Below are 12,064 nucleotides of genomic sequence, written 5' to 3'. Positions count from 1 at the left end.
TTGGGGGAGGGTACAGGGAAGGGTTGGGTGAATCCCAGAGCCTATGAAACTGTGTCATATAATGCAATGTAATTAATAAAAAAAAAAGTTTGGTAAAATAACATACACTTGAACGTTTCACATTTAAGTAAAATATTCACACTAAAACAAAAATTGGGATATTTAACCTAAAAAATAATATGTGAGGGGTGAGCTGGTTAAGTCCTTAGGAAACCCACATCCAATACCAGAGTGCCTAGTCTTAAGTCCTGACTCCTATGCCTCTACTAATGCGTATCCTAGAAGGTAGTAGATGATGACTCAAGTCCTTGGGTCATTGCCACACATGTGGGAGACCTGGATTGTGTTCTTAACTATGAACTTTGGCCTGACCAGGCCTGGCTGTTGTAGGAAGTTAGGCCGCAAATAAGCATGTGGAAGTTCTTGTTCGTTTTCCGTGTTCTCTTTCAAATTAAAAATAAATAAATAAAGTAATTATTTTTAAATGCATGTCCTTATTAAATAATAAAAATAAATAAATTCTTGGACACTCAGCCAAAAAAAAGCTTTTCATAATTTTTTTAAATGTATTTATTTATTTTGAAAATGAGAATTACATAGAGAGATCATCTGCTGGTTCACTCCCCAGAGTGAACAGAGCCAGCACTGTGCCAGGTAGAAGCCGGAACCAGTAGCTTGATCTGTATGTCATCAGTTGCTGGGGTCCAGATATTTGGACCATCTACTGCTGCTTTTCCCAGGCCATTAGCAGGGAGCTGGATTGTAAGTTAAGCATCTGGGACACAAACCAACACCCATATGGGATTCCAGCATAGGCATTGACTTTTCCCACTATGCCACAACACCAGTTCCTAAATGTTCAGAATATTTACACGTTCTCAGTTTAAAAAGAGATTCCATTTGATATTTGTTGCTCATAGAAGTTAGATACATAGGGCCCGGCAGCGTGGCCTAGCAGCTAAAGTCCTCACCTTGAACGCCCCGAATCCCATATGGGCGCCGGTTCTAATCCCGGCAGCTCCACTTCCCATCCAGCTCCCTGCTTGTGGCCTGGGAAAGCAGTCGAGGATGGCCCAAAGTCTAGGAACCCTGCACCCCTGTGGGAGACCTGGAAGAGGTTCCTGGTTCCTGGCTTCAGATCGGTGCAGCACCGGCCGTTGCAGCTCACTTGGGGAGTGAATCATCGGATGGAAGATTTTCCTCTCTGTCTCTCCTCCTCTCTGTATATCCGGCTTTCCAATAATAATAAATCTTTAAAAAAAAGTTAGATACATATTTTAGCATGTACAATTTAGAGGAAGATAAATGAAGTGTCTTTAAACTGGCAGTTATAGTTAGATTATAAGTAAATAGTGGCCAACTTTTTAAATTTTTACTTTTTAAATTGAGATGTAATATACATTATAAGATATGTAGGATGACCCTAAGAAAGATAAAGAACATTTGCAGTCCTGGAAAAGCTGCTTTGTGTCCCTCGTGTTCCCCCACCCCCAGATTTAACTCCGAGCTTCGCGCCTACAGTGTATTTCCTTTCATGTCTGCCTTGTTTTACTCATCTGAATGCTTATGTGCTTCATTCATGTTGATGGAAATAGACATTTGTTCCTTTTATTTGGTATTTTTCCAACAAATAGGATTGTTACATGGGTAGTATCTCCCCCTACGCATGCATAAGCTCGAAGCTTACTTCATTTGCTTGTCCATTTCACCTTTCAGTAGATACTCTTTAAATGGTTTCCTGAAGTGGCTGTGTGAATTTCATGCTTTCACCTGCAAGTTTTGTTCTTTGCATTACATAAAATAGATTTAGTATTTTTCACTTAAGTGGTTTTGGACTTGCTTTTTATTATAGATGTTTTGAAAGTGAAAATTTAAGGAAAATAGAAGTTATAGGTTCACAACAAGTGAGTTACCTTCATGAAATTTTTGTTTAGTCTTGTGTGTGAAAATCTTTTAGTAAAATTGGAATTATGTCTGGAAAAATAGTTGATTAATCTGTTTGAAAAAACAGCATTTTGTGGGCATTTCTTCCATGTCATTTCATTAGAATTGATTTCTTAATACACATTCTTTACTTAAAAATTGTTGTATATATTTATCAAGTAGTTCATAAAAATCAGGATACTTGTGGTAGAACATTGGGAGTAAAGGATAATAAAGTGAGTGATTATGCTTTTAAGTAAATCTAATGCTATTTTAAGTCATTGTGAGTCTTTAGCTTTCTGACATAATAGAATGTTGGTATTTCTTCTTCTCTTAGATAGCTGTTGAATCTCTGCTTTTTTCTTTTAACCACTGTGGGGAAAAAAAGTTGTTTGTGTTTTTTTCCCTGAGATGATAAAAGTAAAGTCCATTTGAATATAACCTGTATTATGTTTGTCATCTCCTGTATAAGAAATGTTCTGGGTGTGTTGACGCTGACATCAAGTTACTTAAACTTGTTGGAAATTATAAGGAATTCTAGTGATACAGCCCCCGATTCTTCCCTTCTATTGAAAGATGAAGGAAGATGTGGAAAATCCCTTAAGATTAATTTACTTGTCCACAGTCAACAAGATTTGTGGTAGAACTAGAACTCAAATCTAGAGCCAAAAGCTCTGATTCCCTCTCAGCTTTTACTTGTTAATTGGCTAATATTTTTTGTGACATAAATATTTCTTAGGGAATTGCTCCTGAAAACATTTCTGCTTCTGTGTCAGGAAGGGAAAATTGGTTTTCTTTGTAAAGCACTTGCAAAATCCCTAGAACTTGTGGTATCCTGTTGTGGAGATTTCAGATAGGTGAGAAGTGCATTGGTGAACTAGGAAAAAAAAAAAGCAGTATGTTAAGTGTGGAAAAAGCTTACTTTTTGGAATTTTAGGCATCTGTGACATTCTTCTCATCTCTCTTTTTATGGTTATGTGATTCCTTTAAGCTAGTTAATTTCTTTGAGTCTTAGCTTTCTTGTTCATTGATTGAGTTTCTACCATATGCAAAAAAAAAAAACCCTGCAATTTAGTGGGATATAACATAATTCCTGGTTTTACGAAATCCTCATACATGGAAGTGAGGGCGGTAAACAAATAAAAAACACATGTAGCATGCAGTGGCGAAAAGTGGAATGGAGCAAAATAAAACAGGTAAGAATCAGAATGGTGGTACAGTAATTTGTAATTTTGATATATTGAATAGCCTTGCTGAAAAAATGTCTTGTTAGTAGACTTCACTTGTTTAGTTAAAGTACTGATTTGTTAAATCTGATCAGCCAGCCCCATACTGGTCTGTTTTTGGGTAAAATGGCACTTAAGCTGTTTTCTGTGTCAGTTACGCTCTCATGTACTGTTTCTCATTATTGTTGTTGATGCTGCCCTCCTCTTCCTGGAAAATAGTTTCATTTTGAAAGCATAAACAGAATAGGACTTTGGAGGCTCAGTACTGATTAGGTGTTAAAGTACAAGCTTTAGCTCCTTTTAATGGGGTGGGTAGATGAAGGTAATGCTAATTATATGTAGTAGAACATGTTGGAACCAATTTTCTAATTTAATCATAAATTGGTGTACTTGAGAAGCAGATTACATGGTGAATTAGGGGGTGGACAGTGATTTGGGTGGGACAGGAGCATCTTCCATCTGCTGGTTCACCCCCACAAGGGCCACAACGACTTAGGCTGTGTCAGGCTGAACTCAGGAGCTGACATCTCCTGGATCTCCCATGTGGCCTCAGGGACCCAGACACCTGGGTCATCTTACACTGCTCTCTCAGGAGCTGAACTGTAAGTGAAACAATCAGGACTCCAAACAGAGTTTATATGGAATGCCAGTATCCTACACAGTTGCCATAATTCCAGCCACTGTTTGAACTATTTTTAAATTTAAAAAAATACTTTTAAAATTTATTCATTTGTACAGTTTTTTTTTTCCAGAAAGATTCAGACAGACAGGAAGAGAGAACATCCATCTACTGGTTCACTTCTTAAATGCATACAAGAGCTGGAACTCAGCCTGGCCAAAGCTTGGGGGCACAGAACTCAATCCAGGACTCTCATGTAGGTGGCAGGAACCCAATTACTTGAGCCATCACTTCTGAGATGGAGTCAGGACTGGATATTTATCCATTGCAGACAGTCTGATATGTGATGCAGACATCTTAACTTGTAGGCTAAATGCCTGCCCCAGAACCATAATTTTGGGTGCTCAGTCTTTATTACACTCTTGCGCCACCATGTAGTAAGGGCAAACTGTGTATATGATGATGGTCTTGTAGGGTAATAATGGAATTGGGAAATTTTCATCTCCTAGTGACATAACTCTTATAAAGTTGTAGTACAATACATTGCTCAAATGCTTTTGGTGACTGAATGAAGAATATACATTAAAAATACATTAAATAATTATTAGTTGTAGGTAGCTTTCAGCATACCCAACCTGTTGCATCTCCAGTCTTGAGGAAGGTAAATGTTCATTTTTCTCCAAAGGCTACATTCTAGTAGAGACAGAAAATAAGTAGAAATGAAAGACAGGCATTGTGGCACATCCTATTAAGTTGTGTCTTTGGCCATATGCTTCCCATACCAAAGTGCATGATGGAATCCTAGCTACTCTACTTCCTTGCTAATAGATAGCTAATAATATAATTCCTTGATAATAGGCCTGGGAAGCAGCAGATGATGGCTTGGGAGTCCCTGCTACCAATGTTTGTTACACAAAGAAGATTCCTGGCTCTTGGCTTTGGCTTTGGCTTGGTCTAGACGCACCTGTTGGGCATCTGAGTTAGCCAGTGGATGGAAGAGCTCTCTGTCTCCCCATCTGTCTCCCTCACTCTGATTTCAAATAAATATAATCTTTTAGAAAATAAATAATAATGAGACAATTATGGATATTGGTGTTATCAATAATGTGAAAGTATAGTAGACATAATGTAAGAACAGGACCTTTCTGGAGTAGAAACATCTATACTGAAACTTATCTCTTGAAACTTGTGATGGAAGGAATCACCGTGCTTGGATATGGGTACAGAGCATGCCTGATAGAACAGAAAGAACAAAGATACTGGGCTAGAATAGAAAGGGACTCACTGTTCTTGGAGCCTAGTGATTTGAGGAGCAACTGTACAGAACAATGAGTACATTAAGAGGGGTTTGTGAGGATAATATATACAAATCATACCACCTTATACAGCGTATTGGTAAAAGCTCCCTTCCTGTAAACTGTAGGGCTGTGGTGCTCCAAACTTTGTCTCAGGTCCTGTTTATAACTTCTAGGAATTTTTGAAAATCATTGTGAGGTTTTATTTCTGTAGTTGGTATGCACCAAAATTGTAATAAGAGAAGTTGAGATGGGTATTTAGGATATTTATTTTAAAATAATACTGATGTGAAAAGTAGCATTTTTCAATTAAAATTTATTTTCTCTTGACAGCTTGAATTTGTCATTGGTAATGAACGTACTGTTGATTGATTTGTTTGACTCATTTCTTTATTTTCAAGAAAGTGTTAGAATTTGAATTTAGGTTAATCATGTTTTGTAGTTATATAATAAGAATATTTCATGGAAAAAGTGGTTAGTCTAACTTGCAACTCTGTAGCACAATGCTTTTCTAAAAACAACCATCAAACTTGGAAGAAGCGATTTAATGTACACTTCCCATTTTGTTCTACAGAATGTTAAAAAAACGTGCTAAGGGATGCATGTTTGTAGGTAGGTAGTATGCTTGCTTCAGCAGAACATATGCTAAAATTGGTGTAGGTAGGTAATAATTAAGGCATCACTTGGAACATCCACATCCCATCTCGCCTCAATTCAGACTCAAATACTGGCTTTGATTCCAGCTTCCTACTAATGCCTACCCAGGAAGGCAGTAAATAATAGCTCAAAACTTGGACCCCCTACCACCCACTTGAAAAACCATATTGACTTCCAGATTCATGGCTACAGCATCAAGTATGACTGGCAGTTAGTGAATAAGCTGGTGAATGGGAGATTTGTACTTTTCATATAAAATCAGTAAATCAGTAATTTTTTTTGAAGACCTATTCTGTTTATTTCGAAGCCACAGTTATAGAGAGGGAGTGGGACTCTTGCCTGCTGATTTGCTCCCCATATGGCACAACACATGGTCAAAGATAGCACAGTGGAACTCCACCTACGTCTCCCATGTGGTTGGCAAGGACCAGTGCACTTGGGACATCTTCCACTGCTTCCCCATGATATTAGCTGGAAATCGGGTCTTAGTAAATTGAAGTACACTGGTCAGCAAAGTGAAGGGGGGAAATGACATGTTGGTATTTTTTGCAAGTATTATTCCTACTAGCAACTCCTTAAGGATTCTCCCTTCCCCCAGGCAACACTCCACATACTCTGAACCATTGCTGTCAGTGTGTTATTTATACTTAATTGTGGTGTTTCAGTTGTTTTTATTTTAATATGTTTAACAATTTGGATGCCCATGACCTAATTAAACACAGCACTGTTGTGCATTTCTAAACAAGGAGGGTTAATATCATTCACTTATTGATGGCCACATGATCAAGATAATAGCAGATGGTTTTGCAAAAAGCATTTATGTTATAAAAGCTACAAATTAGAAATTTTATTCTATTATTGCATTATTGATTGTCATTTTTCTGGTCATGCTTTCTTTTTGTTTCTAGGCTTGCATTGATGATAATGTTGACATGGTGAAGTTTCTGGTAGAAAATGGAGCAAATATTAATCAACCTGATAATGAAGGCTGGATACCACTACATGCAGCTGCTTCCTGTGGATATCTCGATATTGCAGAGTAAGCCAGTTCTGTGGTTTTTGTTTGTTTGTTTTATCCCTAATGTTATTTTTAGAGACCAGACATTATTATAGACTGTATTACTTAAAGTAAATGAGTGACTCTTCTGTCATTATCAAAACTATTCTAACCAGAAAAGAAAATAGTGGTTCTTGGGTTTCTAGTTTGAAACCCCTCAAGGTTAGTGCTTCTTCCTGTCTCTCCTGCTTCTTTGGCCTTTGGTACTTTATAATACTGTTACCACATTCTCCGTCCTTGTCTCCTTCCAGAAAAAAAAAAAATTCTTTGCCTTCTTCCTGTTCTTTTTCTGGTCAGTAGAGGACTTAGATCTCCTTTTCATCAGAGAAAAAAATAATAATAATTGCATTTATCTGCAGCTATGCATCAATTTCAGACACTTCTGCTGTGGAATCTAGTGAAATAGATTATCATGATGGCCTTTTCAGCCACTCTGCAGGGGCATGACCCTAACAAGTTGTTCAACTTTTCTAGGCTTCTATTTTCTGCTCTATAAAATGAGAATGGCATTTACTAGATGTGCTGGAGGCTTAACTGAAACAATCCACCAACCATAATATATGACACATAGGATATACACAGCATGCATTAATTTTTGATGATTATCTTTGTTTTCTTTGGGAAAATAGAAACTTCATTCTTCATATTTAAACATAGCATAAAATTTATATTTTCTTTTTTGATTTCTGTGTTTGAAAAGGCAGTAATTATTCTAGGTGAGTTGTTTGCATAGACTTGATGTGAACTGGGGACCCACTGTGTCTGTTGCTGTTAAAGAATATCCAATTTAAAGTGATATGAAGGCTACATATGCTTAATATATGAAGATACTTCAAAAAAAGTTCATGGAAAATGAAATTTAGATATTTTGATATAAAAATTTAAAATCCATGCATTTGAACATTCTTCAGGAAAATTATAGGAAATTCATATTATGAATAAAATTGTGTATGAGCTTTTAGCTCCACAAGTAAGTTACCATTTTCCTGTGAACTTTGTGAAGTACTCTCCTATGTGATAATACATTTAGAGAAAGAACATTCAGGTTTATTAAACTGCCCAGTGATGTAAGCAAAGGCCTGTTTTTCAGTTTTTTCTTTTTCTGAATTTCTCACATGTGGGCTTTGTATTTTTAGCATATATTATGGTCACAGGTTGATTACCACAACTCCAGCATAATTGCTTTTACCTATCCATGCCTTGGAACAAAATCAAAAGTGAAAATGAATTAGAAAATATCTTTTTCATGTTCTATGTCTACCAAAGAAGAAAATCTCTTCCCTGAATCCCCCTGACACTGCATATTTCCTCATAAGGATTTTTCTTACCTTGATTTTGTCTATATTGTAGCTGGGAAAAATACATACCTGACATAATTAAGCTTTTTAATGCCCATAAGTAAATATGAGAAAAGGTAGACCATTTGTTACAGTTGCTAATATTATCAGTAAGCCAACTATTAGTTATTTGTTTTTGGAGGACATACTTGAGAACATGTACTTTACAGTAGCTGTGCAAATATATGTGATCTGTTGTGCTCAAAACTGATTAGGTATGTGCTTTCTGTAGGTAGTTTGAATTTATGGCTGGGATATAAATGGAGTATTTAAGTTCATGGTTTTTAGGTGTGTTTTGTTTTGTTTTTTGTTGTTTTTGTTTGTTTGTTTTTGCTGTTGGCTTCTTGGCTTTTTTTGGTGGTGGATGTTGTTTTATTGAGTTGAATCCAGTTCAAAATAGAAAACAGTGGGAACCAGCATTGTGCTGCAACCAGTTAAGCCACTGAACCCGCTCTACATCCCTGTGGGTACCAATTTCTGTTCCAGTTGTTCCGCTTCTAATCCAGTGCCTTGCTGATGCATCTGGGAAAGCAGTAGAAGGCAGCCCACATCCTTGGGTCTCTGCCACCCATGTGGGAGCCATGGAGGAAGTTCCTAGCTTTGATCTGGTCCAGCTTTGGCCATTGAGGTCATTTAGGAAGTGAACTGTTGAATGGAAAATTTCTCTCCCTCCCTCCCCCCCTTCTGCCTTCCCTTCCTCCTCATAATCCTGCTTTTGAAATGATCTTTTTTTTTAATTAGGAAAGTGAGTTTTCGTTTTTTTCTGCTTATGTCATCACAAGTTCTTTTTTAAAATAATGACAGTGTGTTTTTGTTTTGTTCTGTTTTAAAAGACTGACTCACTTTTATCTGAAGGGTAGATTTTACAGAGAGTCAGAGAGATGTCTTCCAGCTGCTGGTTCATTCCCCAAACAATTACAAGGACCAGAGCTGAGCTTATCTGAAGCTGAGAGCCAGGAGGTCCTTCTGGATCTCCCACATGAGTACAGGAGCCCAAGAATGTGGGCCATCCTCTGCTGCCCTCAGGCTATAAACAAAGAGCTGGATTAAAAGTGGAATGGATGGGACAAACGCCAGCACCCATAAGGGGGTACCACTGCTGCAGGAGGAAGATTAGCCTGTTATGCCACTGCACCATCCCCAAGACAGTGAATTTTTAAGAGACAACCTGTGGTGTCAGCATACTCTGTGGGTGCTTATTCAAGTCCCTGCTGCTCCACTTCTGAAACATCTCCCTGATAATGGCCTTGGAAAACAGCAGAGGCTGGTTCAAGTCCATGGGCTCCTATACCCAATGTGGGAGACCCAGAAGAAACTCCAGCCTTCAGATCGGCTCAACTCTTGCCATTGTGCCCATATAGGGAAGGAAGCAGCAGGTGGAAGATCTCTCTGTTTTCTTTTTCTCTGTAAATCTGCCTTTCAAATAAAAATAAATCTTTAAGAAAGAAAAAATACAATCTAACTCCAGTTTTTACTCATTTATTGTTGTTAATAGCCCAAAATCCTTAAAAGTAGTCAATTATTTTTATCATTTACTTTAAAAAGTAAGAGAGGGAGAGGGAGATAGATCTTTCATCCACTGGTTTGCTTCCCAGGTGGCCACAACAACTGGGGCTAGGCTAGGCCATAATCAGGAGCCAGAAGCTTCATCAGGGTCTTCTGTGTGTGTGTGTGTGTGTGTGTGTGTGTGTGTGTGTGTGTGTGTGTGTGCGTGCGTGCAGGGGGCAGGGGCCCAAATACTTGGGCCGTCTTCCACTGCTTTTCCTAGGCTATTAGTTGGAGCTGGATTGTAAGTGAAATAGCTGGGACTCATACCAGTGCCCATATGGGATGCCAAGTGTCGCAAGTGGCAGCTTTAAACACTAGGCCACAGCAACAACCCTGCTTAGTTATTTTTATCTGCATCATCTCTTAATTAGTTTCATTATTGAGTGAATTAATAAAACCAGTTTTCTTAGGTGTAAAAAAGGATAACATGGTGTTTAGGGTGAAGATGTCCCCTAGATCAGAGCATTTTATGTAATATAAAATTCCTTGTTAATAATGACATTGATACAGTAGAGGTAATCAGGGATTATGGAGTTGTATCGTCGCTATACTGAGTGAAATATTTTGGGGTTCAGTTATGGCAAACACTAGTACTGCTGTCTGCTACCTTTGTGCATCCTGCTAACCATTCAGTCTCTTGTAATTTAAAATGTTTCATAAAGTGGGAATGATACAGCTCCTACCTGGCTTCTTACTTCTTGTGTTGTATTCTACTTGACGTCTTTTGCAAACATCTATCTATCTGTTTATTGAAAGACAGTGTTAGAGAGGTGAGAGATAGAAATCTTCCATTTGTAGGTTCATTGCCCAAATGGCCAAAGTGGCTGGTGCAGGGCTAAGCTGGAGCCAGGTGTCAGGAGCTTCATCTGGGTCTCCCATGTGGCTGGCTGGGCCCAGGTAATTGCACTGCTTTCCCAAGGACATTGTTGGGGAGCTGAATTGTAAGTCAAGCCATTGAGACTCAAGTCTGTACTCATATGGGCTGCTAGCATTGCAGGTAGCAGCTTAATCCCCTGCCAGTAACATCAGTCCCATCTTGCCATTTCTGCCTGGGTCAATGTTGTACCACTTTGGTTTCCCAGTGTTCTCTGTTGGTTTATATGAATGTGTCATCTCCATGCTTGTTTGCCTGCTTCCATAACTTGATCAATTCGTGGCAAACTAATGAGATGAAGTTTGTATAAGGATAGATTCTTTCAGGAAACCTTTCCAATGTTCTTGGCAGAGTCATCATCATCATCTCTAATAATGCCAGTTATTTTGCGTGTTTTTTACAACTGCAATATTTGTAGAATAGTACTAATTCAGCCCTACTTTGAGGATTTGGAGGTGATTAGGATACACTGAATTCTACATATTTGCCTCTAATGGAGTTGTAGAGTTTGTAGCTTTGTTTCTAAATACTTAACAATTTCACGTCTAGTACTTGCTCTACCAGAAGCCAAGATAGATGGATAACATTTTTTTTCCTGGCTCAGTTCTGTTGCCTTATCACCAAAATCTATGTCCTCAACTCCATTCTGCCTGAAAACAATAGAAATATGGTTATAAACTAAAAACACAATTTGTTTAATGTTTTCCTTCTCAGATGGAATGAAGGAAAAATGAATGAGATGAAATGAAATTGTGGAGTTGGAGTCATGTTCAGCAAAAGTATTGTCATAGTAAATACTAATTGTCTTGAGATATTTTTCCCCTCTGGAATATTATCACTTTGTTTAATATGTTTAAAAAATACATTTAACAAATATTTAAGCACCTACCCTGTATCAGGTTAGATTCTAAAAATGTATTCATTAACATCCTCCCCTTAAAAATCAGAGGTTTTATGGGCTCGATAACGTCACCAAAAGCTAATGTTGAAACTCTGAACCCAGTGCCTTAGAAAGTGATGGAAAATGCAGCCCTTAGAGATAATTAAGTAGAAACAGAGCTCCTAATCAGACTGGTAGCTTTATAAGATGCTTGAAGAGGGAGGCCAGGTGAGGAACCAGAGAAATCAGTCATCTGCCCTCCCAGGAAAGAGACCCCTGAGAGTCCAGACTAGCTAACACCTTTGAGGCTCCAGAATTGTGAGAAAATTAATGTCTGTTGTTTCGAACACCCAGTATATGGTACTGTGCAATGGCAGCCCAGGGAAACTGATAGGAAGTTGTTAAGCTCTCACCAAGGTTTATTCTTCCCTAATACTTACAATATCAGTTGGCTGTTGATCGGAAATAAAATTGAATACCGTAACTTTCTATATTTTGGATAAGACGGTTCTGGAACCTCACAAATCATGTAGTTATTCTAATCTATGTTTGTCACTTAGTTAAAGTTCTAAAACCATAAGTTGTAACTAAGTTATAATTTTCAAGTATGTGAAAACATTGAAAACTAAATCTTCTGATGGAATAAAT

General features: G+C 37.9%; 1 protein-coding gene across 10 annotated transcripts in view; it reads left to right on the top strand.

Moving 5' to 3' along the window:
* Window positions 1-12,064, top strand: part of PPP1R12A (protein phosphatase 1 regulatory subunit 12A) — a 120,368-nt gene that overhangs the window by 39,021 nt on the left and 69,283 nt on the right. For all 10 annotated transcript variants that reach the window (XM_058673224.1, XM_058673219.1, XM_058673220.1 and 7 more), the window contains exon 2: window positions 6,629-6,759. In XM_058673224.1, coding sequence (XP_058529207.1) covers window positions 6,629-6,759 — 131 coding nt within the window. The remainder of the gene's footprint in view (window positions 1-6,628; window positions 6,760-12,064) is intronic.

This window comes from Ochotona princeps, chromosome 15 (assembly GCF_030435755.1).
Source record: "Ochotona princeps isolate mOchPri1 chromosome 15, mOchPri1.hap1, whole genome shotgun sequence".
In the NCBI taxonomy this organism is placed as follows: Eukaryota; Metazoa; Chordata; class Mammalia; order Lagomorpha; family Ochotonidae; genus Ochotona; species Ochotona princeps.
This window is presented reverse-complemented; position numbering and strand designations above follow the sequence as displayed.